Source organism: Lepidothrix coronata, unplaced genomic scaffold (genome assembly GCF_001604755.1).
Source record: "Lepidothrix coronata isolate B3197 unplaced genomic scaffold, Lepidothrix_coronata-1.0 Scaffold2, whole genome shotgun sequence".
Taxonomy (NCBI): domain Eukaryota; kingdom Metazoa; phylum Chordata; class Aves; order Passeriformes; family Pipridae; genus Lepidothrix; species Lepidothrix coronata.
In genome coordinates this window covers 13,718,049-13,746,003 of record NW_016690182.1, presented here as the reverse complement: position 1 = coordinate 13,746,003, position 27,955 = coordinate 13,718,049, and the positions used below count along the sequence as shown (strand labels likewise).

The 27,955-nt window shown below is 43.3% G+C and overlaps 1 protein-coding gene across 1 annotated transcript; it reads right to left on the bottom strand.

Moving 5' to 3' along the window:
* Nucleotides 1-68: 68 nt before the first annotated feature.
* ALG13 (ALG13, UDP-N-acetylglucosaminyltransferase subunit) lies at nucleotides 69-27,271 on the bottom strand. Its single transcript, XM_017814323.1, has 26 exons — nucleotides 27,101-27,271; nucleotides 26,602-26,767; nucleotides 26,245-26,383; nucleotides 24,409-24,517; nucleotides 22,566-22,763; nucleotides 22,123-22,206; nucleotides 21,241-21,291; nucleotides 20,462-20,508; nucleotides 19,467-19,539; nucleotides 17,610-17,691; nucleotides 17,083-17,263; nucleotides 16,276-16,351; nucleotides 15,456-15,564; nucleotides 14,292-14,356; nucleotides 13,313-13,413; nucleotides 12,553-12,680; nucleotides 11,616-11,850; nucleotides 10,966-11,122; nucleotides 8,824-8,968; nucleotides 8,339-8,398; nucleotides 8,157-8,212; nucleotides 6,942-7,113; nucleotides 5,618-5,740; nucleotides 2,103-2,143; nucleotides 1,084-1,264; nucleotides 69-981 (listed from the first exon to the last, which is right to left on the bottom strand). The coding sequence occupies exons 1-26, from the start codon at nucleotides 27,179-27,181 to the stop codon at nucleotides 716-718; spliced, it is 3,126 nt and encodes a 1,041-aa protein (XP_017669812.1). The 5' UTR covers nucleotides 27,182-27,271; the 3' UTR covers nucleotides 69-715.
* Nucleotides 27,272-27,955: the final 684 nt, after the last annotated feature.

The following is a 27,955-nucleotide window of genomic DNA, read 5'->3' as shown; positions in this document are numbered from 1 at the left end:
CAGGCTGTGGGATAACTAACTGTCAGGAACATTATCTGCCAGTGATAAATGACCACTCATTTTCACATGTTCAATGCTTTTATTTTGTGCTGTCAGTGCAAATTAACCACCAAAGACTATCACCATATGTGCAACAGCTTTCACAAAACAAATCTTACAAATATACAACAGATCAAAACGTTATTCTTGTATTTCCAGTCATGAAATCTATGCACTATGAAGGCAGACAGAAATGCAGCTATGATAAATATGTGACCACTAGCGGCAAAGCAGCTTTGTTTTGCAAAATCTGAGAAAGCCAACTTATTTTAAACATTTTCACCCTCTAATGACTCTATGCCCAATTTTTATCTATAGTTGTAGTGGCAGCCTATTTCAGTGTTTCAACAAGAACCAGGTGTTCAAGTGTTCAGTGCAACCTCTCAGAGACACATGCCTTTAGTGACAGGGCTTTTTTCCACATACTTTATGCAGCCACATTCAGGTTGTGTTCCCTGCATTATAGGTTGTGTGTACCTTTTTCCTATGCTTCCCTAATCAACTAAAACAACATCTTGTCAACTAGGAGCATAAACCTAAAGAGAAACATGAAATATGAATGCAGCTTGATCAACTGACTCAGCCCCCTAAGACAGGACAACATTTACAAAAATATATTAACAATAGTTGACAAACAAGAAACGAGAAACCAAGAATGAGTTTCCAGCTCCCAGATTTACATTCCTTGAGGCATGTCATAAGGCACAGGGTTAGGTGAGGCAATATAGCTGATTTGGTGTGGTGGTCCTGAACTCACAGCGTTGGCCATTTGTGGTGAACTTCCATGTGCAGGATTTACTGGGTGCCAGGTACTAATATAGTGATAGGCAGGTACCACAGTGTCAAACCCAGGCAGAGACTGCTGGCTGAAGGGGTCCGACACAACTGGGTAATACACTGGTCCATAGGAGGGGGGTGGAGGCTCTGCATTTGGAAAGTTACCTTAAAAAACAGAACAAAATGCACATGCACAGGCTTTAACCACATTCATGGCCTTTACGCTGTCTTTCATTACTATGGACACAGCAGGACTCAAATACCAACCATTTGCTGGTGCTTCCAAGGGAACCTGGACTTCAGTCTGCCGAGCATCAGTGAAGACCTGAGGTACTGACTGATCTAAGGCAGGAGCTGGCTCAGCATATGCTGGATAAACTTCTACTGAAGATGGAGGCAGCACTGGCTGTACATACACCATGGAAGGCCAATAGCTCTGATGGCAATACTTAGAGGAAAAGAAAAAAACCCACAAGGTCAGGCATATAAGCACATACTCCCCTCCTCCAAATAGCTACTGGTTCAGATCTAAAGTTAGGGAAAAGTGCATTTTTTACCTTCCTAGCCCCTTGAAACACCAAACAAATAAATAATAATAAAAAAATACCGCCTACCAGAAATGATATTGCAATACACAGCAACGGCCAGCTCAGTTCCACACTGTTGTTATGCCAGAAGTATTTACAGAGGAGGAACATTCCCACCTACTGGCTTGGTCATATTCAAAAAGATTTTTAATATTTCCTCGTTTGAAAAAGTTCACATTACTTCTTTTACTTCCCTGACCAGCAGACTGACACTGCATATGACTACTGGAAGAGAAACAACTCTTCAACAGAGCAAGAGTTTCCAGAACACAAAGAAATGGTCTGAACAGAGCTGTAAAAGGCCTAGAAGACTCAAACCACACATCTCTAAGTGGTCTTTGATGTCTTGTCTAAGTACACAAAGTTTCTTAAGAATGGCTCAGGTTCTCTGCCTTATCTTCAGTGAAAGAAGAATATTTATTCACCACCCCCTGCAAAAACAAAAGCAAATCCAAAAACCACCACCACGACCCAGAGTAAAATAACTTAATTACATACAGCATGCTTCATATTTTGAGTTAGAACTTCACTTCCTGAGCCACACTTTGATCTCCACCAAGCAAGCCAATATGTATTAACAGTCAGGAGCACAGGATGCACATTTAGCACACTTAGAAGTGTTCAATGCATTACTGTATTTGTCAAGAAAAGCAGCAGTTCTTACAGGCAATGTACTATACTCATTTGAAAAGTGCTTACTTGCAATCCCAGGTTAAAGTAATACCGCAAGACCTTTGTATCTGAAATGAAAGGATATGACGTTAAAGAGCAGAGGGATAAAAACCAAGAAGCAAAAGCAATTCACACACATTAAGAACGTTTTACTTTCAGCTACTCTTACTTAATGAATAAGAGTATCTTAGCACTACTTTTTTTTTTTTAAAAGTTTCAAGGGTAAACAATGTATCTTGAACAGAAGTAGCTGTTAATGCTAGCTTATCTTTTTAACTTAATCCAGTTAGACGTTTGTGCAATAGCAGAGCATTTGTCTGACCAACTTATTATTTAACTTGAGTGACTACATTAGCTTTAATTTTGGTTTACTCATCTTGATTACTCAAGTGGTAACTGTCAATGTTGTTACAAGTCTCCATTGTCTAAGCAACTAGGATTTAAGCAAATCTGGCTTCCCGTTAATCTTGAGGTTTTAAAGGAAAAAGTATTTTCTCAAATAGAAATCAGATGAATCCCAAAATGAAGTTGACCACTAAAGGCCCTCCCTCCCTCACTACAGAAACGAGAAAGGGTTTGGAAGCATGCAGACAGGCAGAAGCAGCCTTCTCACACACCTCTCAGTGACAATTCACCAAAGCTGTTACATACACAGTTTGTACACTGCCCACATACTGCCAATACCCTTACTGGGCTGGCACACGAGACAACAGGCCAGCTCCAGAGACTGCAGCTTCACACTGCTGCTGCCCAGGGTTAGCCTGTCTCTGCCACCACCTCCACCTTTAGAGCTTTGTTGAGCCATGGCCACGGGGACATGTCAATGGGGACCACACATGCACATAACGACCCCAAGACCTTCCCACCCAGTTTTGGGGGTCTCCCCAGTTGTTACATCAAGTGAGAAAACAGAGGCAGGGAAGGAGGAATAAGAACATATTCCTTCCTTCCCCTTCCTCACAAGGGTACTCAGTTCCCTGCTTTCTTGCAAATAGTCTTTTACTTCTGTCTTCCATGTACTGAATCATTTGTCCCCAGGCAAGTACATGAAATGCTGAGAAGCAATATCAGATGTGTGGAGGAACTTTGAAACCACTTTCCAAGCACAACAGGGTCTTGAACTTGGAAACATATTTCTGACTGTCCAAAAACAGTGAAGGAGTTTTAAACCTTTAGAGTTGACCACTGAAAGGAAAGAAAAGAGAGCAGGTGTTGAATCCCATGATGCAGTTCTGGAACTATGCATGAGGAAAGCTGATTTCTTAGATTGCAATACAGCTTTGTTTTAAAGGCTCAGGAAGAGCAAGTCACCTACTGCACAGCACAAACTTCACTTTAGCACAGCTGGGAGTTGACACAGAGAGCAGGGAGACAACTCAGAAGGGGCAAGCCACTAAGGGCTTCAATTCAGCAACACCTCAGAGTTACCATATATTCTCCACCAGGGCCTTAGATCAACAGTGCTTCCCCATCCACCCATGTCCCACACATTCCCAGCCCTGCTCCTCTGGGGTACTGCAGGTGGTATTTTGCTGCAGGAAGGCACAATGTCAGCAATGTAAACTCCAGTCTTAAAATGCATGAGGATTTGTTCCTCTATCATTGCTGCCAATTTTCAATTCTTTTAACGTTCAGCATATCTGATCAGGCCAACAATCCCCACAGCTATTTTAGGAAGTGCACACAGATCCATCCTTATGTCAGCTTACTTAGTCCTGGAAGTGTTGGTGATCTGGCTATAACATTGACCACAGTCACTAAAACATTAAAAATAACCCAAAGGCCTACATGAATGCCAACTTTTTAGTATCTAGCTGAAACTGCATCTACATTTGGAACAAGTTGGTTGTTGGTTTTTTTTTTATCCAATTTTATTCTTTGTTTATGCAAATTATGCAAAGCAAGCATCAGAGCAGAATGAAATAGCTGCTTCATAGCAGTGATAACAGTACAAAGGAAGAGCTGAGAGACTGAAGTGGCACACTGATACTGGAAATACTGCTGTCTGTGGAATGCTGGAACAGAAGCATGTACAGTAGGAGACCAGTCTTCGTTTATATTCCTATTTTAGATGTCCAGAAATCAAGTAAAGTCTTCAGTAAAACACTACAACTTTTATGAAGCAATAGCTAAGCCAAAGAAAGTTACCCACCCCTAATGAAAACACAAAGACCACGCTGACTGCTGATTAAAAGCTCATCTCACAACAAAGTTTTTACTCTGCTGATGGGAAGCTCTGGCCAACCCTGAACACTGCTGCAGTCTCTGGAACACACTTACATCAAGCAGTCTTTTATCAACACCTCCTTCAAATACAAGGGACCAAGCAAAGGTAGGACATCTGAGGTGACCATTTGTAAGTGCAAACTGCCATTAAAACAAGATCCAAGAGGCCATGAAAACTGGAACAAAGGCAGGTACAACAACTAATGCTAAGGCACACAGCAGGTTTTCCTCCCAGGTCCAGGTCTACTGACAAGTCAGGGTCCCCCATCTATAGCAGGCCTGCAGGTATCTTTAGCAAAGCACACAGAACTCCAGATCAAGTACACCCACATACTTTACCCTATGCTACCCCAAAGATGCTGGATTTCTTAATCTAAAGGCCATTCAGATTATCATATAGTCTAACAACATAAATGCTACATGCAATTAATTAGCAACCTTAAGATCCTTATTCTAGAGTCTATGCCAAAAAGCACGTGGCCAGCATTATGCAGAGTGACTCAGCTGAAGAGCTACAGGTGGGGTCTGAAGAGGTTATTAATCCACATCCACTCCAGCTCCTTGTCAGCACACTTAACACCCAATTCTCCCAAGTGCTGAAAGCATCAACTACAGGCATTCACCTAGAGCTGAAAAGCATGAACTCTGATGTTATAGGATCAGCCAGAGTGATGGTACCACAGCAGGGAAGTGGAAAACAGAATATTCAAGATGAACAAATCTGGGAATTGAGAGCACAGGCAAGACAGCAGAGTAACTGAAGAGCACAGCAGCAGGACCTGTGAAAACAGCAGGCCTGGTCTCTGCACACTCATTGCTCAGTGGCTGAAATGTACCTTAAACACTGTCCTAACTGATGACAAGGCTACACATACAAGGAACAAGGTGACCCTACACTTAAGCCCTGGTTTATGATACCACAGAATGACATCTTGGAGCACAACAAAAACAGCCCACTGAACTGTGCAACAGCACAACTTTATAAATACAATTATTTTAATCAGTTATGAGAAAAATGATTACTGTGCCACAAACCAGTATGTTATAGGCCAAGCACCCTCTCCCTTGACATTCATTTATTTAGGGTGCCATCTAGAGCTGCAGTAATCACACATTTGAGTCAGATACAAACTTTCTATTCAAAACTGGGAATTAAAATGTTTTAGCATAAGCATCTATAATATTATTTCTCACTCCCTGTGAGCTGCAAAGAGCTATTTCTTCTCACTACTGGTATTCTGTCAAGCTTCCAAGGAGAACACAAGTCAGAAGTGCTGAAGAGCAGCAGGAGTAAAAGCACAAAATACCATCATTACCTCGAGGCAGATCACTGCCACTGGGATCACAAGAGTAAGCTGGAAGAACAGCACCTGCTTCTCCCACTTCACTCACTGGAGGAAGAGGAGCTGAGTAAGTTGGGAATGGCACCGAAGAAACTGCTACAATTGGAAGGAAACAAATGTCACGCAAAAAGTCAACTTTGCCATGGTATGTCAAATGAACAAGGTGCTCAGTTACACAATTAAGCATGCACTTTGTCACCACAGTGCCCCTAAATTCAGGCTCTAACAAAATTCTCTTTAGCAATCACTTCAAAACAAGTCCAGAAGAAATTCTGAAACCAGATGGGAAGGTTCCAATCTCTGGAGCCTTAATTGTATGTCTATCTGCAAGCTTCATATCCCAGATAAGAAAAACTGTCTTTTTCAATCATTTCTCCATATTAGAAGGCAGGCCAGACTTCTCTTACATAATTGTCTGCCCTAGAACAACAGAGAACAGATTAATCACTTCAAGTCATCGGAAGTGTGACAATAAGCCCATAAAAACAAGACAAGGTTCAAGACACGTCAGGCCAAAAATATTTTGGACAGCCTACTGTTAAACATTCAGTAGGTATGAAGGAATAACACATAAGGAGGTTGGCACCGGTGAGCAGACAGCTTTGAGAGCTCTGCTGACTAAACTCTCAAGCAGACTAGAAAAAAAAAAAAAAGGTTAAGAAAAGTGAGACAGAACTGAGCAGAATAGACGGTGCAGGTTTTTCGGATGCTAAACGAAGAGTTACAGAAGACAGGAAAATTGCTCCTTGCAAGAAGAGAAAATGAAGTTTTTTAACAGACACTTCCAGGATGTTAAAGCAAATACATCTAAGGGGGCAAGTGCACTATGTGACCAACCACAAATCTGATCTCCTTGCACAGAAATAAGTAAGCACAGAAGTAACTGAGGGTCACAAAAATGAACCGGACACTTGTGTGAATCCTGAAACCTCACAGCCAGTGACTCTTCTGGAAGAGACAGTGAAGCCTCTGGAACAGCATCTCAACTCCAGGGTGCTGCCATGAACTTCTGTCTTCTAAAAAGAACTTTCTAGCAAAACTCTTGGCTAAAGGTGGCAAGGGGGGAAAACCCAAAGCAGAGACCTCCAATTCCTATGCAAATTTGGGGGCAACTGCCCCTTCAAAATAAAAAGTCAGCAATCAAGTTACAACAACAACAAAGTAATTTTAAACCAAAGCAAGTGACACTTCTGTTTTTAAACCTTTTAGCATTTGTTTTGGATGGGGGAGGGGAGGGAGGGCAAAATAACTGAAAACTTAGCAATCCAAGTCCAGGGCTGCAGTCCGTACACTCTACCTGGCCTCCCCACAGAAAAGGGAGATACTATGACAGGTTGAACTGCTGTTTGGGGGGGAGTTGCTGTGGTGACACTGGCTGGAGTGGAGGCAGCAGAATTTGAAGAGAGGCCTGTAGCTGGAGCAGTATAAACATCTGTGGAGGCTGAAACTCCTGCAGAGTTCACCAACACCTGGAAAAGAGTCAGAGTATTCAGCAGACTGCCTCTGCAACTGGCTTTGACAAAGACTACAGAAATACCACATACTTCAAAAATTCTCACTTTATATAAATCATTTTGGAAATCCTAGCTGTAAAGGCAGCTAACTACCCAAATTCTCTAAAAATTGGCTCAAAAAATACCAGTTTAGAGTTACAGACACCTACAAGGCATCTTCTGGCTCTTCTGTTTTGCTTGGTTTTGTTGCAGCAAATTGTAATCTTTGCTGCAAGATGCTGTAGGGGACCCCCACAAACTGACACAATGCAAGCAGAGTGGTTTCCTCTCCACAGGGCTACCATGATAAAGTAGGAGATAAAGTACCAGATACTACCTTCTGGGGATAGCTGTAGGAAGCCCCTTCCTCGTGAGGTGACACCGAGACAGGCCCTTCTTCCTGAAGGGATTCCAAAACCAAGCATGGTCCATTTAAGTGGCAAAGAAGCCACAAGGCACACACCCCACACTCCTATTTTTTTTTTATTTACGGACTATACACCCACACAGATCATCTTTCATAGCTCAAGGAAAAGCAGTTTTATTCTGACATGCACAGGACTGCTTTCACACCCACTGCAGAGCAGCAGGTGACTAAAGACTTAGTTTCAAATTGAAAAAATAAAACTCCAAGGTCAGTTCTATCACAGATGAGATCTCTTCAGTCCCACAGTGGAGGACTAAGATTAGCTGGAATACAACTTGAAAGGCAGCATGATAAAAGCAAGTGCTGTCTGGAGTAGAGAAAGAAAAGTAAACAGCATTCAAATAGACATTTTCTCTTCCACAGAGCAAAAGATGAAAAATCATTCACGTATCCAGCACAATTCAAACTTGACTGCTGATAAAAATCTCACTATTTAGGGAGAAAAGGAGGGGGAATGTATAAATGAAACCAACATGCCTTTCTAAGAAGTCTCTGACCTGCTGTGTTAAGCCTGCATCCAAGGACATTTCCTGTGAAGAATACTATGCACCTCAAGGATCCCACATCTGAACAGACTGTGACTAAAGCTTACCAAGTTTGCTGTAGGTTCTGCTGAACTAAATACTGTTGCAGTTTCACAGTCAGGATCTGGAGGGCGTAGGCAAAATTAATTGAAAAGAGTTGCATTAAATCTAATCCTTCAGAAACGTATAAAAATGTCTTAATATTACATTCACCAAATATTCTATCAGTAAAGACTAAATTTTTACTTACCTGGAGGTGCATAGATATATTCTTCATGAAATTTTCCTACAAGGGAGATAGAACAGGAAGCTTTGATTCAGGGAAAGGGGAAAAAAAAAAAAAAAAGCTTGGAGTTACAATTACATTTTTAGTGCATCCATTACTAACATGTTTTAAGTATCCTCTTGCTTTGTGCAGAAAAAGTAAATAAACACTGAAGCTACTTGGTGGAAGAACAAATGGTGTTATCAAGGCTGACATTACCAAATTTACACCATGCATTTTTAAGCAGCAACTTAACTTGCTACAAACCTCCACAAAGGTGCTGGTGTGGCAGCTTAAACAGAAGAGACACTTGTATCAGACAACAAAGAAATATAATGTGTTCACACACATATTCAGAGCTCACAACAAAGAGATCTCTAGGAGGTGTAAGGACCCCCCTTGGACAATTAAAAGCACATTGAAAAATTTATAAATCTGGTTTTTTGCCTACTAATCCCTTAAGAACTCACCATTTTCACTTATTGCTTCCTCCTCCTCTGAGGAATTCAGGGTCTGCTTGTTAGGTGAAACAGAGTTCTGGTTTCTCCTTGCTACCCAAAATCCTGCTGGACTATGGACAGTGGGAGCAGGACTACTCTGGTTCTGAAAAGCAAACTCAGAAGCATGCATTTAGAAATAATTTAAAGCCTTTCCACGCTCCACACAGATGCACACACACAGTAGCAACAGGCTGGCAGATGAAGCTTTCTGCAACCAAAGCTTACTGAAGTATCATCTGTGTGTCCATTCCTATGCGCCTGATTGCAACAAAACAGTTGCATCCACATTTCCTTCCTTTATCTTTTGTTCTGCCTAGAATACTTAAAGCAATTTTTTATTTCAAGACCTACCAGTGTTCTATGCTATGCAGTGAAGTTGCTTCCTCCCAGAACTCAGTCAGCTCTAACAAAGTTGAAAAGGGGGAAGGAGACCCCAGATAACAGCCAAGACTGCTACCTCCAACACACATTACTGCATTCCTCATTCTGGAGCATCTGATCTACTAACAGCAGATCAGTTCATCCAAATACTCCAATTATCACGGGCAAAGGTTATCTTTAGTCACCACCAGTGAACCCCAGGGGTTACTGCTGGCACAGACACCACTGTCTGCACTAACTCGACCCACACATGCACGCCTGACTGTTTCAGAGAGCAGCACACATCAAGCTTTCCCAAAGGACTCCAACATTTTACATGCCCTCTGTGTTTGCACTGAAGTCAGTACCTAGCTACACCACAAGTTAAAAGATATAGTTCTCTGAAGCAGGGCTATAGGATTGAGATGCTCGAGGAAAAGAACTCGATTCACTCTTTTGTGATGGCTGAGGTGACACTCAAAATTCTCCTCAGAAGACATAAAAGATTGATAAAGTGCTTAGAGAGGCCTGAAAGATTTCTGAAGTGGAAGCAGAGGTTGTAAGTCAGAAGATTATCCCATCAGGCCTCTAGTAGGATGGCAGACTCATCTGTGGGATGCATCTTTCCCCAGAAAATGTCATATTCCTTTACTGAACAAGACAGAGAAAAAGCTTTGGCATCGACAATACCAAAGTGAGTGAAGGAACATGAAAACCTATTCCTTAGGAGCTGGGGGTACACGGTCTAGCAGTGGGGAGGAAAAGCCAGTAAGCAATACTGATTTCATATGGAAAGAAGAAATGGCAGGATAATCTGTCTTTATTCCTTGACACTCTTGGAGAAAAATCAGAGCAAAAATTAAAGATCTAGTGCATGAGGGCAAAGAAAAAATGACTGCTCCTGAAGCAACCCTGAGCACCTTCCCTCTCCCTCATTTAAAGACATTTGTTAAGTTCTCTGCTTTAATACAATTCAAAAAATTCAAACCTACCAAGCTTTTTTTTGTTTGTTTCTAAAAGATTTGCTTTCCTATTCAGATACCTCTTTATCAGTTGTTTTCTGGTGGGTTTTTTTTGATAGAACACCCAGCTTTGGACTAGGCTTGGACTACAAATAAAAGAAAAAGACGTATTTTAAAGTTTAAGAATACACTCTGCCACTTTATCTACAAATCAACAGAAACACTGTTTCACAAGAAGTCTAGATTCGTATTTTTTCCTGTTTCTATAGCAGAATACACTGTTGCAGGAACAACATGCTAATTCAAAACTACCCAACTACAAATTCACAGAAACAATCCAGGCTATCACCATACAGCTTCTGAATCCCATTATTCAAACAATAAATTACAGAGTGGTAAATAAGTGAAAAGCTTTCTCCCACAACATTTAGAGTGAGACAGACATCCACAGGAGGAAGAGATTTTGTTTTGTTTTTCAAACTGCAATAGAAAGGAGAAACGTGGCTTTATGTTTATGAAAATATACTACGAAGAAAACAAGTGCTGCTGGTGAGGACACAGAGAAAGAAGGGGAATATTTCGAAAAACTGAGGTTTTAAGCAGATTTTATAGGATCTCAACTCATTTTAGTCTTCCATGCTCAAAGACACTCACTGCTAAGCCTTACTCCAAGAAAAAAAACCCCCAAAGCTGCTGCATATTTAGGTAAAGAAGTGCCGTGTATTTGTACAGTTTTTCCCTCCTCCTCTCTCTTTGAGAGGTTTCAGCTTACCCTTTGTTCATAACTTACTGGCAAGGTAGGAAAAGCAGCGTCATTCTCTCCTTCAATCTCATAGAAAGTCACAGTTTCTTCTGGCCCTTGAGGCTCCTCTCCATGCCCTGCCAGAAACCCATCCTGACACTCCTTATTCTCACACTGCATCCGACGGCGGCTCCGGCTGTACGAGCTTCAAGAACAAGAAAGGAGGTTAAGAATCACCACCATCTGCAGTTTCACCCTGTTTTGGTGCTCATTTTTAACTCTTTTTTTTTTTTTTTTTTTTTGCAGAGCCACAAGAACCCCTCTGTGCCACTAACAGCCAGCTGAGCCCTTCATGTCCCACCATCCTCCCCAATGCCTAGTTGAGCAACGTTTAGTAAAAGAGGTTTCTGGTCACTCACCAGGACCTGCAGGAGAAATTGTCACAGCTCTGATAACACCTCTTTCCTGGACTGGGGTTGAATGCTATTTGAGGGCCAACCACGCTGTGCCCGTTTATAAATTGGGCAGATCCCCTGAGTTTAAAGGGGGAAAGGTGCCATTACCAGGAAGTGCCTCTCAGGTGGAACTCAGCTGTGGTTTTACCTATTAAGCAGCACAAACTCTCTCCTAACTAGTCTGCAGCAAGAACGAATAGAAAACAAGTGGTCACCTCAAGACAGTTTTCCAAGACTTCATACCTCAGCATCCCAAATCCACGGTGATGTCTCTGAGGGTTCTGCTGATGATAGGGTTTGTAAGGTGCCATGTTTGCAGCACCCTGTGAGCAGTGAACTGGAGGAGAGCGCCCCGAAGGAACACTGTGCTGTAGGCGGGGTGGAAGAAGTGGCTGACCCCTGCTATAAGCCACAGTCATAAAGACTTCCTTTCCACGAACTTTCTTAAGCATTCTCTTTCGTGTTTTCATACCCATTTCTGCAGTTTTCATTGAGGACAGAAGAGACAGATTTACACCTTAAACCTGAGCTATATTCTCTTTATCATTTGAGAACATCTAGTATTTGGACACATGGCAAAGGAAGAGCCAGTAGCCTATCACAGAAAAAGTGCATCATAGCTATGCAAAGTTCAGGCCCTTCTTTTGAAGGCTAAAGCAGGTATTCTACATTATGAGAATACAAGCATCTCACATGTTAAGTACCTTCCCACCTTCAGCTAATCAAACCAGTACTCTCAGTATTTAAAAATCTCTTTATGGAAGCTGAACTTATTTAATAAAAATAAGAAAACCACAACTCCTCCGAATTAAACACTTTCAATCCATATTTAATTGGCTGGGGAAGCCCTAGTCCATCCATGCATCTCTGCTAATGCCAAATCAGACAAGCTTTCTGGTTCACTGATGCAGTCTTTATATAAGGTTCTCAAGAGTCAAATTTGTTTTCAGTAATTTTGAGCAATAACCAATTTGCTCTGTATTTCAATGGATTTGCTCTTTTGCAAAGGTCAATTCATCTCTGTCTGAAAGATAACTTTACATCAAACCCCTGCAGCGACCAAGTTTTGTATCACAAGCTGAATTAAGCCACTTCCAATATCCAAAGACTGCTACAGTTACAACTGTCATGGTCTCCCCTACTCCCCCCAGCTCCAACGCTGCTCAAAACCTCTACAAACCTATTCCTGAGAAGTGTCCACCTGTTATTTTCTGATAGGCTCCTCCCCTTCGGTTGTGGGCCATGTTCCAAGCAAGGACAGGAGCCACCTGAGTCACTGGCTTCAAGTTTGCCAAAGGAACTGTATGTCTGTACAAAGAACACAGGGATGTCAGCAGTGCCTCAAGGACACACTGGGTGTAACTGCACAGCAATGGAAGCTGAAGCAACACCAAGGCAGCAGAAAATATAACAGCTTGTGAAAATAAATAAGCTGTTTCTCTGACACCAAGCACACATTATTGCTACTTGTTTGATAAAAAGGGGCAACCTAGGCTTTAGTCTCAACCCTATTTACTTCCTGGTAAAGGGTGAATGATTAAACAGCAAGGGGGGGAAAGGGATTCGATTCACTGAAATGCCAATTATTTAGTTGTTTGGGTACAACATAAAAACTCCAACCAACAGCAGAGGGTAATTTGGTATCTGTGAATTAAGCCCAAACTGCAAAGATCACTTTCACTTTCCAGTGAATAAAGAGCAGCAGGATTCCACAGAAAGCATTTACAATAATGATTTTGGTCATTAGAAACTCAAGAGAAAAAATGTCCTGCAATATTCTCTTTGAAGAGTGACAGCCAGTAAGGAAGTAATGCCTCACTTTTATTTAAAAGCCAAAGTTCTCTTTTCCAAGTACCTTAACAATCCCATTTCAAGCATCTGTGAACCCAGAAACTCAACTAGAAAGAGTTCAAACTTGAAGTAATCAGCAGATTGCTTACTTTTCTGCCAGCTCCTCAACAAATACAGTCAATGTGTTGCCCTCCTGTCCAACTTCCTGGATATGAGCATTGTAATACCTCTCTCCCGGCTCCAGACGCACCTGGAGAGACAACAAGGGGAGCTCTAAAAAATCCCAAACTGCATCAGAATATTGTCCACAAACCACTAATAGCAAAGGCTGCTCCCAGCCAATCCTGTGCTACTGAGTTGGCCCAGGAGTCTCAAATACTTCTTGAAATTACAGGCAAAATAAAGAGCACTGTACTACCCTCAGGAAGGAAGGGAAAAGGAAATAAAAACAGTCTGGTGAGTGACAGAGAGGCAAGATACCTGCTTCCTAACTTATTTTTATACACTGTGCCAAGCAGATAAGTACCAAGGAAGACTACTACTTAGGAACTTGAGAACAGAAGATAAAACAGGAAATTGGAAAGGAAAGCTCTGCTCAGCAAGAAACAAGTCACTAAGTGAATCATCAGCACTACTTTAAACAGTGATTAAAAAAAAATAAGCCCTGACTACACACAACATCAGAATACAAAGAAAACTGACCTTCCTTTCAGCATCTCCTGGCCACATCATGCTACTCTTCCCTTTCTATTTTATATAAGTATTTTGCTACATCACTGTTAAGAAAGACAAGACCATCCAGAATTTTTGCTGATACCCAGTGAAAAACTCTGAAGACAAACTACCTTCAAAAGCACACCCTGTGCATTTTGAGCTCTCTGCCTGCACATACAGAATGTATATGACTGGTTCACAATGAATTTCCAAACTGCTTTTCCTTCACACTACCCAAAGTTTAAGGGGAGATTTTAGAAAGAAATTACACTAAAAAGAAAGTCAAATTAATTGCTACATGGAAGAGAATGAGAGAAGCCTTGGAAAATTCTATGAAATAAAATGGTTTACCATATTCTATTTTAAGCAGTTTTAATAGTTTATCATAGAACTGAGTCTCCTTTGAGTACTAACCTGACACTTGTCTCCTAAATAGTACTGTCTCCCAGCAAACACCATGTAGTCAGTTTTTTGAAGCTCTAAAAATAAATAAAAATTAAAAAAAAGCCTTTAAACTACTGTTCTTTCTTCTTGTATCCCAAAAGTACTTCATGGCAGCATCCAACTATAATTAACAGGCCAACTGTCATTTCCTACGTATACCTGCAAACATTCCCCACAGTAACAGTGCAGTAACTGCAGATGTTCTAAAACAGACCATAACCAGGCTAAGTCACAGACCAATAATAACCAGATAATGCAGTAAGTAACACCACTACTTCAACGCTACAATGTCTTTGTGGTGATACAGAGTTAATCCCACATTTAGTGCAAGTGCTGGCATTCAGAATTTTGGGCGTATCCTGTCTTGACAGAGTCCTGGTGGCACGTGGCAAAAGTGAAATGTTATCCAAGAAAAGCTGACGCTGCCTAGGGTCTCCTTGCTCCCAGATTTCAGTGGGGTTCTCTCAATTCCTTGCCTGGATTCTGCACACATCAGTGTTCCACACAGATAATTGGTTACTATGCTCTGTTCCAAGAATTTTAATGACCCACGTTACCGCTTACGCGGGTTTAAAACGCTGGAGTTCTTCAGCAGGCAAAGCAAATCAGGTCAGACATCAAACATCACTTAAAAACTTATCCTTCTTGGTAACTTCTTGCTTTACAGATCAGCCACAGTGTATGCCAAAAAGCAGCCAACCTATCCCAAGCCACAGAGACCACGCAATCTCTCCAGAAGGTAAAAGTCCCTGATGGCTGGGAAGCAGGAGAAAAACCCATCTGACAGATCTCAACGTTAAATTTGAGACCTTCATTATTATACAATTCTGAGGCCAAAATCGTGATATAAAAAGGAGTCCTTACACACATACTGTAACTAAAAATTCTCAAATTTGGCTGGTTTCCAACACAACAGAATGGCAACACAGAGTTGTGTACTTTGCTTTGAGTCCTCTTACTTCCTCTATACAGTCAGTAAGTAGCAGAGAGCAGATTTTTAGCAACCTTGTACCATTACACAGTATCAAAAGCAGTGTATTTTGTACTTTGAATTGCAGACAAGAAACCAGCTACTAGCAAGAACATGTCCTACCTACAGGAAGAGTTTTTTGGCTTTCCCCTTTTCAAAGATACCTTTTCTGCTGTCCAGCCAAACATCAAACTCCACGTTTCGATAGATCGCAGAGTCCAGTGCCTTTAGCACTTTATAAGGAACAGGCATCTTTGGAGGATTTTCTGAAGGCTAAAACAGAGTTGAAATGCAACATTAACAAGTGCATTTCATGTGTTCAGCACAGCCTCTAACCTGTCAGCACCTGTGGATCATTTTGAAGTGCACAGATGCTACTTTCTGAAATTTTCACTTCCACTGTATCCCCTAAAAACTAAAACTCAAGAATATGAAAACACATTTAGGTATTCAGGTGCTGAGCAAACAGATTTTGGAAAGTAGAAACAGGCTCGAGAGTAACATTTGGCATGTTTTTATTTAAAAAGAATCAAAGGAATCTAACCGGACCAACGAAGCCATGACCTCAGAAACTGGTGGGAATTTCAGGTATTATATCTGAAAACAGGTTTTTGTAGAGTTTCTAAAACTCTACAAATGCAGTCCACACTACAGACAAGAGAAAAATGAACCAGTTTAAACCATTTCTGGGGAAAAACGAACAACAGACCAGGAAACATCTGCTAAGTTCCATCTTCCAGTGGAAATGAAAATTAGCTAGGGGAAGAACTAGAGAATTTCAGAAAGGAAAAAGGCTTATCCAATTTAATAGAAACTCAAGGAGGACAAAACCAAAAGACAAAAGTAGATGGAAAAAATAAACCACATACTTTCAAAAATCCGTTTTTAGAAAGTCAAAAGAGGGTTTAGCACTGACAAGGGTAACAACATACAACAGAAAAAACCAAGAACAAACTATAAAGTTTTCTTCTCTAACTGACAAACCTTTTCTTCTTCAATGCCTTGTTTGAACTTAGCTTCCTCTGGATTGTCAGCATCATTGCATTCCCAGTCATCCACCCTAAGTAATTGAAAATAAGATTACAACAGATACAACACATGATTTCTAGCCAGGATCAAATCAACCAACTGCTCATACAACCTGAAAAAGCACCATGGTGCCATCAAGTGGTAGATTTTGCCTTAAACACTAGTGATGTGCAATGCAGTACAGGATAATCCTTTTCCAAGTTTTAAGAGTAAAACCTTTACTTGTTCCAACATCCACTCCTAACGAGGGTACTGCTTGAGTTAGAAAAGGATGAGGGTGATCCCACTGAGACTGAATTCTTGCACTGTCAAGTACAAGACACCCTGTTCTAGGTCCCATCAAAGCAATGTCGTCTGCAAGCATTTAGCATTGGCCAGAGGCAGCTCTCAAGCCTTTCAGAGCTGTAGAGGCTTAGAAGAGTACTAAGTGTCTCACTAAAAAAAAAAAAAACAAACAATAAAAAAGCTTTGATGAAATAAGGAACAATTTCCCTTACAAATAAGCTGTCATTTTACAGAGTAAGACACAACTGTAACATAGCCCAGAGCAGAAGATATTCAATCACAAGACACTTCCCAGCTCCAAGGAAAGCACACGATTTACTCCTCCACGACATACTCGAGGTGTGTGCTCGTGTCATGACATAGCAAAAAGGGAGTTAACATTCCACAAAAATTTCAAAGAAATTTGGAAAAGTTGTCCTCTGCAAGGTTTTTAATTTTTTTTGCTTCCCTTTTCCAGATCCCTTCCCAAAATACTACCTCTTTTCTGACGGATTTCTGGATACTTTTTCATGAAGACAACCGAAGTTTGCATCCTCGCTTCCTACACGACCACTGTTTCTGTTCTTCTTGGATCCACTTCGAAACACCTCAACTGCAGACCTTAATTCTTCCTCATCCATGCCAAACACACCTTTGTACAGGACCTCATATAATAGAGCTGATCAACAAAAACCTCGATAATATGAGATTCATAAGAACCGCTGCAATTTTCAAGGTAAGCATATCTTCAGATATATCTACTGTTACAAAGCACTAGTTATACAAAATTTAATTAAGGAGAGAATCATAAAGTAATTCAGGTGGGAAGAAGGGATCTCTGGAAGTCATTTGGTCCAATATCCCACTTTAACAGATAAAAAAATGAGTGTATGTTACATTAACGTACAATAAATGAGTTTCCATCTCTCTCCTCCCCACCCCTGAAAGCTGAAACAAACCCTGCCTATAAACATATGAAAACATGTAATTAATTCTCTTTCATAGAAAAATGATCTGAAGTTTACCCTGGCAAACAGCAGCATTCTCCTGAAATTGTTTTGTATACACAGAGTCATAATGGCCGTTGCCTGAACAACACAGTAAAATCTGGAAAAGAAAAAAAAAAGGGGGGATAAAAAAAAAAAAGCTTTAAGGCTGGAATTATGTAAATCCAAATTCTTTCTACCTCATATACTAGCTCCAGACTACATTATTCTTTCATTCTATAGTTGACACCAACTCACCAAGAAAACAATAAATATTCTCGATACAAATATGAAAAAGCCGTAGAATCAGCTTAAAACTGAATCCTAGGTAAAGTCTCTAAATTTTCTCTATCATACAAAAACCATCAATTTGTACATCCTGCTGTATTAAACATGAAATATGAGTTTGTTTCCACCTTACTTCCAAGACCACCAATTGCTAAAGAGGTAAAATAAATACAAGCCATTAAATGCAGTACCCCTGAGACCCACTGTCCAAGTGTCAAAGGCACATTTCATCCTTCTTTATGCAACGGACAAGAAGAGCATTTATTTCTGTAGCCCTCAAAGCCTAACTTTTTATCAAAAGTATTGTGCTGCTTTTTGAAGGGATGCATGCAGATTCCTGCAGCAGATGCACTGGCACACCGTGTAAATGTGTGCCATCAAACCCCACCCTGGCACACAGCCACAGCCAACTGCAACCAGCAGAAGCTGTCAGGCAGCTCCCAGCACACTGCCAGCAAGGATGCTTCCCAGAGAGCCAGCAGGGGCTGGGATGCCAGGGCTCTTAATTCTGTGAGCACTGGCTATTCTGCCAACACAAGCTCTCCTCTCCCGGTGAGGATGAGCAACACCAGAAGGAGCTGCTGCCTGTATGTGCAATCTAATGACAGACAGCTGCCAACACTTAATGAGAGCTCTGGTTTTGTAAAGCCCTGGAGGACAAACACACATTTAAACCATACTGCTTGATTTTTAAACTCAGCTCATTCTGGAATTAAATTAAGCTACACAGAAAACTACAAAGAAAAAGAAAGAAGTGAGTGCAAACCAAGTAAGCAATACTAATCAGCAGAAATCAACAGCTGCTGCAGCACAGATTCAGAGCAGACTGGCCACTTTGGCAAATATAACAGCCCACACTGAAATCACACCACAGCAACTTAACTGGCATCATGCCTGAACTAGTCACCTCTGCGTGGCTGCTGAAAACAAGAGGGCTCAGAGGGAAGGTAATACATAGTATTTCTCCTCTATATTCCTTCCTTTTGCCCCCAGCAGTAATTCTGCTGTAGACAAGCTGTTTCAATAGTTCCCATCCTTAACTCACACCAGTTTGTACATCACAGAAATCAGCTTTAATAGATCAGTCCAATCCCATTAACTTCTCCTCTTCAACAAAAAAACCTGCACGCCTCATCTGACTTCAGGAAGTGGCACTAGGGGTGGGGAGAACACCTTCTATTTGCCAGTATGAGAAATGTATCTTGGTGTAACTCAACACATTTCATTCTACGCTGTCAGGTTATTCAAATTTACCCTGGGAAGTGTTTTTACACAAAGATTTCAGAAACATGAAAGAATATTCCGGAGTTGTGATATTACCTCTTGCTATCAAAATCAAAGTTTGAAGCAGGAGTAACAGAACAGAGTGGCAGGGAACAGCATACAAATCCATCACTCAGATAGGAAGTAAAGCTGTTATAACTGAGTTAACTTGTGCAAATCCTGTGCTTTTTCTGTGAGCTGAAGTCAACTCTGCGGTTTTGTTCAAATATGCAAGGGCACTAGAGTTTCAAGAGCTCAATTCCAGTGGCAAGATTTTACAACCAAGCAGGACTGAAGGTAAGTAGATACCAGGGGTAGGAGGAAGTTGCCCTCACTTCTGCTCACCTTGTCTTCAAAGTCATTGTCTGTGGCATATGTGGGTGGCTTTCCAGGGTACCGATACAGAATGAAGTCTCGCCTAGGTAAGCGGAGGAAAAACAAGACTTACAAGAGCAAACTTTTAGTAGAACCATGTTATGAAGAAGTTTGCAGGGAACTGTTTAGAGAATGCACTGCTGGTTTACAAAAAAATCGTGTGATTCACTGAAAAGTGAATGCTCCCAATAAATATGCAATGGCCAGATGAGTAAACACCACCCATCTTGAGAGGAACAAAAAAATTATCCAGGAAAGTGCATGGTATTTACTCACAGATGAAATCAAGGACTTATGCTGGTAGAAGGGTGCTCAGACATTGAGACAATTTATTTTTTTAGAATTTACAATTTACAAGACAATCACTAAGGGAACCAGTCCCCCTGCAAAAGGACTAGAACCCCAGTACAGAGAACTAGTAACTCGTGCCAAACTTCAGTTTGTTCCTTTAGTACTGAGGCACAACGAGCCTGCAAAGGGAGGGTTCTTGTTTCTGTCACTGGAGAGCCAGCCTGTTACAGGATAGCAGCATTTTTAGCAAGGCAGCAGCACCTCTGCAGGCTTTAATTTACCTCTGAAATAAGTATCAGGGTTTATGCACCAAGTAGGCAAGTACTCCTCACTGCTGGTGCTTTCAAGAAGGCTCACACGAGTTTTAGTCATGCTTTTAACTACCACAGTGTTTCCACTACAGACAGCCCCTTGTTTTTCCCCATTTTCCATCCTTCAGCCACCAGAAAGTTTAACATCAACAAACAGATAACAAAGGAGCATCCCTGGAAAGTGACCCTCCCCTTAACCCACAGGAGCTGGGATGGCACCATTTACATGTTAGTGAAGTGTTAAGGAAGCATTTCTCACCATGTTTCACACATCCACAGCTCAGTGACAAAGAGTTAGAAGGTTCTGGGGCCACAACCCCCACACCATCAACCCAAAACAAGGAAACATAAACAGATACTTACTTGTACATCATTGATAAAGCGCTTATTTCCAGCTGGCCAGCACTTTCCTATGCAAGATTATAAGATTACATAAAAGAGTAGAGGCATCTTCAACATCAACAACTTTATGCCAGCTCTCTGCATTATTAAAACCCCCATCCAAACTCATCAGTTTGTTAAAACAACCAATGCACTGGAAGTTAAGGTATTAGAATTTGGGGGAGGGTGTGGTGTGGTGAAAGGGGTCTGTAGGATGGGATAGCCACAATTACCAAAATGAGTAAAACAGAACGGTTCTGGCAGCAGCTCTTAAAACACATCACTCAAGACAGATTTGCTTTGAAACTAAAATCATATTTTTTTCAGAGGCTGCGGCATTGATCAAGCTTACTGGTTAAAGACTAAAAAAATAAAACTTTGAACTCTGGTATTTGAACCTGGGGGTAAAGGAAGAAGCAGGGGATTGCAAACCCTGATAAACATTTAATGTGAAGTATACTCCATGTTATTTTTTTTTCCTTAGAAAAGAATTGCAATTTTGAGTAAGCTTTTATTGCCCAGCCTACAGAGATTGCTTCTTTGCACCCATACAAATTCCCCACTAAAAGTGGTACCGTACAAACAATTTTTTCATGGTTATTTAGTACAAACCCTTAGTATTACTAAAGTAAATGAGACCCCAGGATTGGGGTCCATCTAAAAAAAATCGCAAACTCAAGCACATTTTAAACTGTCACCTAATTACATTGCTTTTCTAGTCTCCTCAAATTTTAGTCGACAAGTATTAGATCAGTTCTTACCTTTGGATCTCCTAGTCGTTCTAGGTATTTCTCAAATGAGCCTTCCACATACTTTCAACAATGAAGAAAACAAATACAAAAACTTAGGCAGCTGGAAAACAAAGCTAAACCTAAACACTTCATAACAGTTACTAGCTGTTGTATGGAAGGGGGCAGGGCAGGGGCCATAAACATCAAATTTAGGACTAGTCTGACAATTCCTATCAATTTTGGGTTCTGAGGGGCTCTGGCCTGACCAGGGGTAGGAATTTAGCTCTTCCCTGCCTTAAATCATGGGAATGATTTGCAGTACCAACATGGAAATACCAAGAGATTCTAAAAAAAAATTAGGAGCACAAGTCAGTGACCCATACTCCGTGGTTCATCTCCCTCCTAGTTTAGATTATGCACTTACATATGATTACTGGGGGAAAAAACCCAACCAAATAAAAGCCCAAAACACAACCCCCAAAACCCACACCAACACCATACACGCAGCTGCACCCACACAAACTGCCACAGACAAAACCAACCAAAAAACCCACCCCAAACCCCCATGATTTCATGCAATGATTTCACACATACTGGAATCTTCCACTATCTTTTGATATTTGTTTCTTACTCTAAAGGCCTACATATTTCCTACCTATTCATTTCTGCAATGGCTGCTCCGTAGAGATTATACACAAATAACCATCACCCTGTTACTTGGGTTTTAGTAACTCGGTGTGTGATTGCAACTCAAATAAGGTAAGGGAGCAGTCACCCTGCCACTTCTCTCACACGCAGCAAGCCAGGGAAGGCACAGCATGTTCGTGTGGGCGTGTTTAGTGCGAAACCACACACCCCCTGCCACAGCTCTGCCCAACTACACGTGCAAAGCTGCCCGACGCCGTTACTTACAGATTCAAACTTGGGTTGGTGCTGCCTCATAAAGGAGACACAAGCTTTCCTAACTTCCAGATGATGAATTTGAGATGAAAACAGCTGGAAGAAAAGCAAAGTTACAGAGGAACGAAGGAGAAAACGTCAGAGCTCATTTCACGCTCCGCGCTAGTCTTGTTTTCCCCGCAGTGTGTAAAGGCTGATAGCGGCACAGAGCCGAGGCGGGCGGAGGGTCACGGACACGTGAGGGCTGGCGGCAGTCGGAGCGCCCGGTACCCGGGGGCTGATCGCTCCCATCCTCACACACCTTCCCACCCATCCCCACCCACACCCCCCTCCATCCCCACCCGCGCCACCTCACTCTGGCCACCCGGGGGGGCTCCGGGAGCACCCCCAACCCAGCCCCGGTGGCGCTCGGCCTGAGGCGCCCCGGGCTCCCCCCAGCCCGGCCGGCTGCCCACTTGCTCCGAGACGGCTCTGAAGAGGCAAGAGGCGTCCTTGGCCGTCATCTTGCGGTAGAGTCCCAGACTTCCCAGGTACTCGTCCATGGCCACCTCGCTGAAGGACTTCTGCCCGAAGTACTTTTTCCAGCCCTTCTGCATCTTCCCGGCTGAGGCGGACGCGAGCTCGGCGCGCGGCGGCTCCGCGCGCGGCCGCCGCTAATGAGGGGCCGCTAATGAGGGGCCGCGCCCACCTGCGGGATGGCCCCGGCGGGACCCCCCGGCACCGGCCCCTGGTGCCGTTCCCTGCTCCCGGTGATCCCGCGGGAGCTGCCCCCGCCCGGGCCATTTTAAGCTATCCCGTTCTCCCGCCCCGCTCCAGCCCCCGGCGCGAGTGCGCAGCCCTCTCCTCCCCGACCTGCCTCGCGAAGAGAGCCCTTGCTGAGCCAACTCCTTCAGCTCCATCGCTCGACATCCTTGGCGACCTAACCAGTGGGAACATCGGTCCAATGGGTTATGCAGAATTCCCTGTGACACCCCTCCACGCTCCCGGGCCGGAGACAAGTTGCTGGCAGTAAATTTGAAATAACAGCTCTATAAATATCGTTAAGGACGCGAAAATCTTAGTTGTTCCTAAGAAAGTACTTGGGGTAAACTTCGGGGATCGGCAAAAATGACACCTGTGCAGCCTGATTATTCCACTTGATTAGGAGAATGCCTCTATGTACATTCAACTTCCTAATAAAAATTCCACTTAAACATCAGGGTTTTTTTTGTTGTTTTAAACAACAGCAGTAAAAAATCCCAAACAAATAAGGTACTTGCAGGAAGGGCAATTAGCACTAGTTAGCACTGCAATTCCAGACCTTTACAAACCTAAGAGCCTGCATGAACATTTGTAAACCCTTTGGTTTTCAAAACATTTACCTAAACAAATCAACATAGTTGACCATTTCAATGGTTTAAATGGGAAGCTCGAATCAGCCTCAGATTCATAAAATGGTATGGGTTGGAAGGGACCTTAAAGATCATCTTATTCCACCCCCTGCCATGGGCAGGGGCACCTTCCACTAGCCCAGGTTGCTCCAAGCCCTGTCCAACCTGCCTTTGAACACTTCCAGGGATGGGGCAGCCACAGCTTCTCTGGGCAACCTGTGCCAGGGCCTCCCCATCCTCACAGGGAACAATTTCTTCCCAATATTTAATCTAAATAGGAAATATTGGGCCCAAACTAAGTCACTATGGGGATAACACCGTGTAAATGGAGTGATTGTATTGCTAAGCCCATTCCTCTCCTGTGTTTTACTTAGGCAGTGAATCACCCGAACCCAGGTCAGCTGGTGGGCAGTTCAGCAGCAGCTTTGCAGTACTTTTCTCACCCAGATTCACCACATGCCCCTTTCTCTTTTAAGAGGCTTAAATCTCTCCCTTTTGACTTCTCTCTACAGTATTTCTGTAAGCACATGAAGAAGGCATCTGCTTATTTGCAGAACGGCACAGGAACATCAACAAAACCAACTTAATTCCACCTGTCTTTGGCATATATGCCCCTTAAGAAGTAGTTTAGCTTGTCCTCATCACTGGAATTACCATCCCAGTGGAGATCTTGTGATGTAAATATGTCAGTCAGTGAAACCAGACAGTTCATACTCTTCCTCTCCTGGTTGGCTCTGTGCTCTTTTAAGCATAAAGCTGGACGACTCTGGCACTAAATTAGAAACCATCTAATGCCAGTTAATATTAACAGACATCTTCTTTGAGGGTTTGCCCAAGCTGGTGGATCTTAAGTATGGGAAGACCTCACTACGAGAGCAGAAAAGTGTTTTTTTTTTTTTCTCACATTTTTATTCTTCTGTATTGTTTATTGAAACCCAACAACTTTATCCAAGAACAAAGCAAACTTTTCTGGCTGTCCAGGCGGAAAAGGTTTCAAAGTTGACAAGTCCATCAACTGCAGCGTCTCCACAAGAGTGCTGTAAAAACAGATCAAACCCAGAGATTAAAAAAAAGAAATCCACCCCAAAGGGAATTGTTTTTATACGCACAATTTTCTTTCTAGTTTTACGTACGTAATCCTTTAGCATGGAAACCAAAATGAGGACATGAAAGGAAGAGACCTCACAGAGCAGCAGGCCCCAACCAGAACTGGCTCTTAAGGCAGCACTGCTGAGAACATACTTCAGCTTTCACAGACCACCTCAGCTCCTTAACTTTTTAAGCTTCTGTGGTTGCAATGCTGGGAGACTGAACAACATCCAAGGATCTTCTCCATGAACCACACCAGGAAATTCATCCTATCTGAACACATGGCACAGTTCTCCACCAATCCCAGAGCCATAAAGAACTGCTACATCAATCTGTTACTTGCTATTATCAAGCTGCAGACAAGGCTCAAATGCTTGGCACTGCCCAACAAAAAGAAATAAAATTTCCTTCCTGTGTCCATAGCTGACAGAAGCACCAAGATAACAAGTTTCTTAAAACTTGCTCAATATAAATGAATGCCACGCCTAGTCTGTTAAGAAAGCTCTTCTGAAACATATGAAATCCTATTTGCAGGGCAAAGGAACAAGACGCAGACTAAAAATTGGGAGTTGTATTTCCTCTGCCTTCAATTTACAGGTCATCTGTTATTTCTAGAGTGCAGTCTATCATAAGAGAAAACAGTAAGGTACAGTCCAAAAGGAGAGGAAATGGAACAAACAGGAGTCAGGATGAATACGAACTATCAAAAGGAGCTGAGTTTTTTGATGGGAGAGGGGATTTTTTTTTTTCTGTGTTGTTTGCTCGGTGGTTTGTTTTGGGAATTTTTTTTGTGTGTGTTTTTTGTTTGGTTGTTTTATTTTTTCCCCTGAAATGACCAGCAGTAGATCTGTGAAACTCCTTGTCAGAGAATATATCGGATTCTGAAACTTTGGCTAAAAGGGCAGCCTGAATAAGTAATTGAAAGACAGAGGTATTGAAGTTCTAACCAGACAGCATCTGATTTAGGAATCCCCCTGAATCAAAGTATATAAGAGCATTATGAAGAAAGTAATACAACCACATGTTCTTGCCCTGTTTCTGCTTTTGGCTGGGCATCTGTATATGGCCACTGCCAAGAGGAGACTGAGCTATGTAGACTCCTGATCTGTATCACTACAGCCATTCTTATGTTTTGTTCTAAATACTCCAGATACTTCTAATCTTGTTATGTCAGTGCAGCTGCACAGTCAACTTCAGCTCCTGCCCTTTACAAGGAAAGTGCATGTAGCAAAATGATGGAGTCCTGAGTCTGCAGGGAGGAACTGATTCCATATGGTTTGTGGTCTAGGCTGTATTATTTCTAGACTTCAAAAAAGAATCCTACAAATAGTGAGAAAGAGCAGAGAAAGACAGTAGTTTTTAGGTGCCTCTAGGATCCTACATGATTGTTCCAAATTCAACCACTTCTATTTAGTTTAAATTTTTCCTCTTTTAATCTGAATACATGTGCCCTCAAAGGAAAAAGAAATAATTAAAGGGGCCACGGTCAAAAGGCTTGGTAAGTCTGGTCAATTAGCACGTAATGTTAATCTGTCCACTCTGGAAAATCTAACGTGCAAACAAATGGAGGTTACAAAGAAGGATGTACATTTCTTTGGTACATTCTGAATTCTGCAGTAACACAGTCAGTGTGCTGAGCACTTGCCCAGCCAGGACAGCCACAGCAGCTGCATACCTGCAGTTACAGCAGAGGACATACCCATCTCTGTGGAGCTGTTTGGCCAGTTCAAGCTGATGGTTGTTCATCAGCTTGTCGTTTATTACTACTATTAGTGGTTTTCCTTTTTCTAGAGTCTCCAGACAGCTACCTGCACCTACAACAGAAACAGAAAACACGGTGAGAGATGAAATATCCTACTTGCTCCTGAATCAGGGGAGATTCTTGGAGGTGGACATTTAACCACCCACCTCTAACTGCAGACCTCAACATTAACAATCAGCCCACCCCCGAGCTGGAAGGTCACAGACTGCATCGCACGGACCCCCACTCTCGATCCAGGAGCACAGGCCCGGCAAGCAGAGGGGGCTGTACCTGCGTGGCTGATGACCAGGTCGGCGCTCCGCAGGTCCTCCGCCAGCGAGTCCTTGAAGCGGAACGCTTCCACCTCCAGGGCCGCGCTGCCGCGGGGCAGCGGCAGCTGCAGCGCCCCCCGGCCCACCTGCAGCACCACCTTCTGGTACCCGCGGCTGTGCAGCACCTGCGGCCGAACCGGGAGGGATGAGGGGACGGATCACGGGGGGGAGGGAGATGACAGGGGAGAGCAGGGGGCGGGGAGGGATGACGGGGAGCGATAATGGGGACAGATGAGGGGCGGGATGGATGGAGGGGGTGTGCCCAACTCGGGCACCGGGGCCTGCCCCCTCCCCTTCCCCCAGCTCGTCACGCCTCTCCCCGCGGACACCCCCGAACGCTCCCGCCCTCAGACACCCCCAGCAGCCCGTGCCGGCTCTGGGGCGGGCGGGGCAGCTCCCACCGCGCAGGCGCCAGGCGGGGGAGGCGCGGGCCGGGGCCGCTCTTTCGGCCGCCTCACCTGCAGCGCCGGCGGGGAGCGGGCGGTCGCGATCAGCTCGTCGAAGCTGGTGGTGCCCACGGTGACGAACACAGACCTCATGGCCACCGACCGCCGGCTCCGCGCTGCCCGCGGGGCCACCAGAGGGCGCCGCGCGCCCGGCTCGGCGCTCCCCGAAATGGCGGCCGCGCTGAGGGAGCTGGGCGGGCTCGGCCCTGAGGGGGCGGGGGCAGCTGCTCCTCACGGCCCTTTCTCCCTTCGCTTCGTCCCGCCCCCGCCGCCCGGGCGAGCGGAGAGCGGGCAGGTGTCATGGGGCCGTGGGATTTACCGCCACGGTGCCAGACCAGCAGGGACGGCGCCCGCTCTAACGAGCCCACGCTCCGACAGCGTTTAGCGGGGTAGCCACAAGCGTCTCAGGTTTTCAGACTTTCAAGGAGGAGAGGTCAGTGACTCAGACTTGGAAGAGGGATTCAGAAAGTTTTGCGCTCCAGGTGTTACTTCAGCACTCGGGGCACAGGTCGGTAATGGACAGCTTGCTGGGTGTGTTCAGAAGTGCCGTTCCCAGGGCAGGGCCACATCCACCCTCCCTGTACAGGCTGACCTGGGGTAGGTGTGGGGTTACCCAGGCTGGCCCACGCCTCCCACGACACTTCTGAGAGTAACACTTCAGTTCCCCTTAAAAAACTGAACATTAAATGTGTTAACACCGTCTTGCCCACCGAAGGCTAAGACTTGGCCCCTTAGCAGTTGCGCAAGCTAGCGGTTTTGTCTCTTTAATTTCAAGTGTAACACGATGGACAATACTGTCACCGAAAACCGTCGGGAAGAAATTAAACCCTCCAACACTACCTTTTAAGTGTTAATGAGCCAGACATT

Coding starts and splice junctions, on each gene's coding strand:
- ALG13 (XM_017814323.1), bottom strand. CDS start 27,181: ATGAGGTCTGTGTTCGTCACCGTGGGCACCACCAGCTTCGACGAGCTG. Junction 17,692..19,466: donor ACAATGACTTTGAAGACAAG/GTGAGCAGAAGT, acceptor TTTCTTTTCCAG/ATTTTACTGTGTTGTTCAGG. Junction 982..1,083: donor CTTGGAAGCACCAGCAAATG/GTTGGTATTTGA, acceptor CTGTTTTTTAAG/GTAACTTTCCAAATGCAGAG.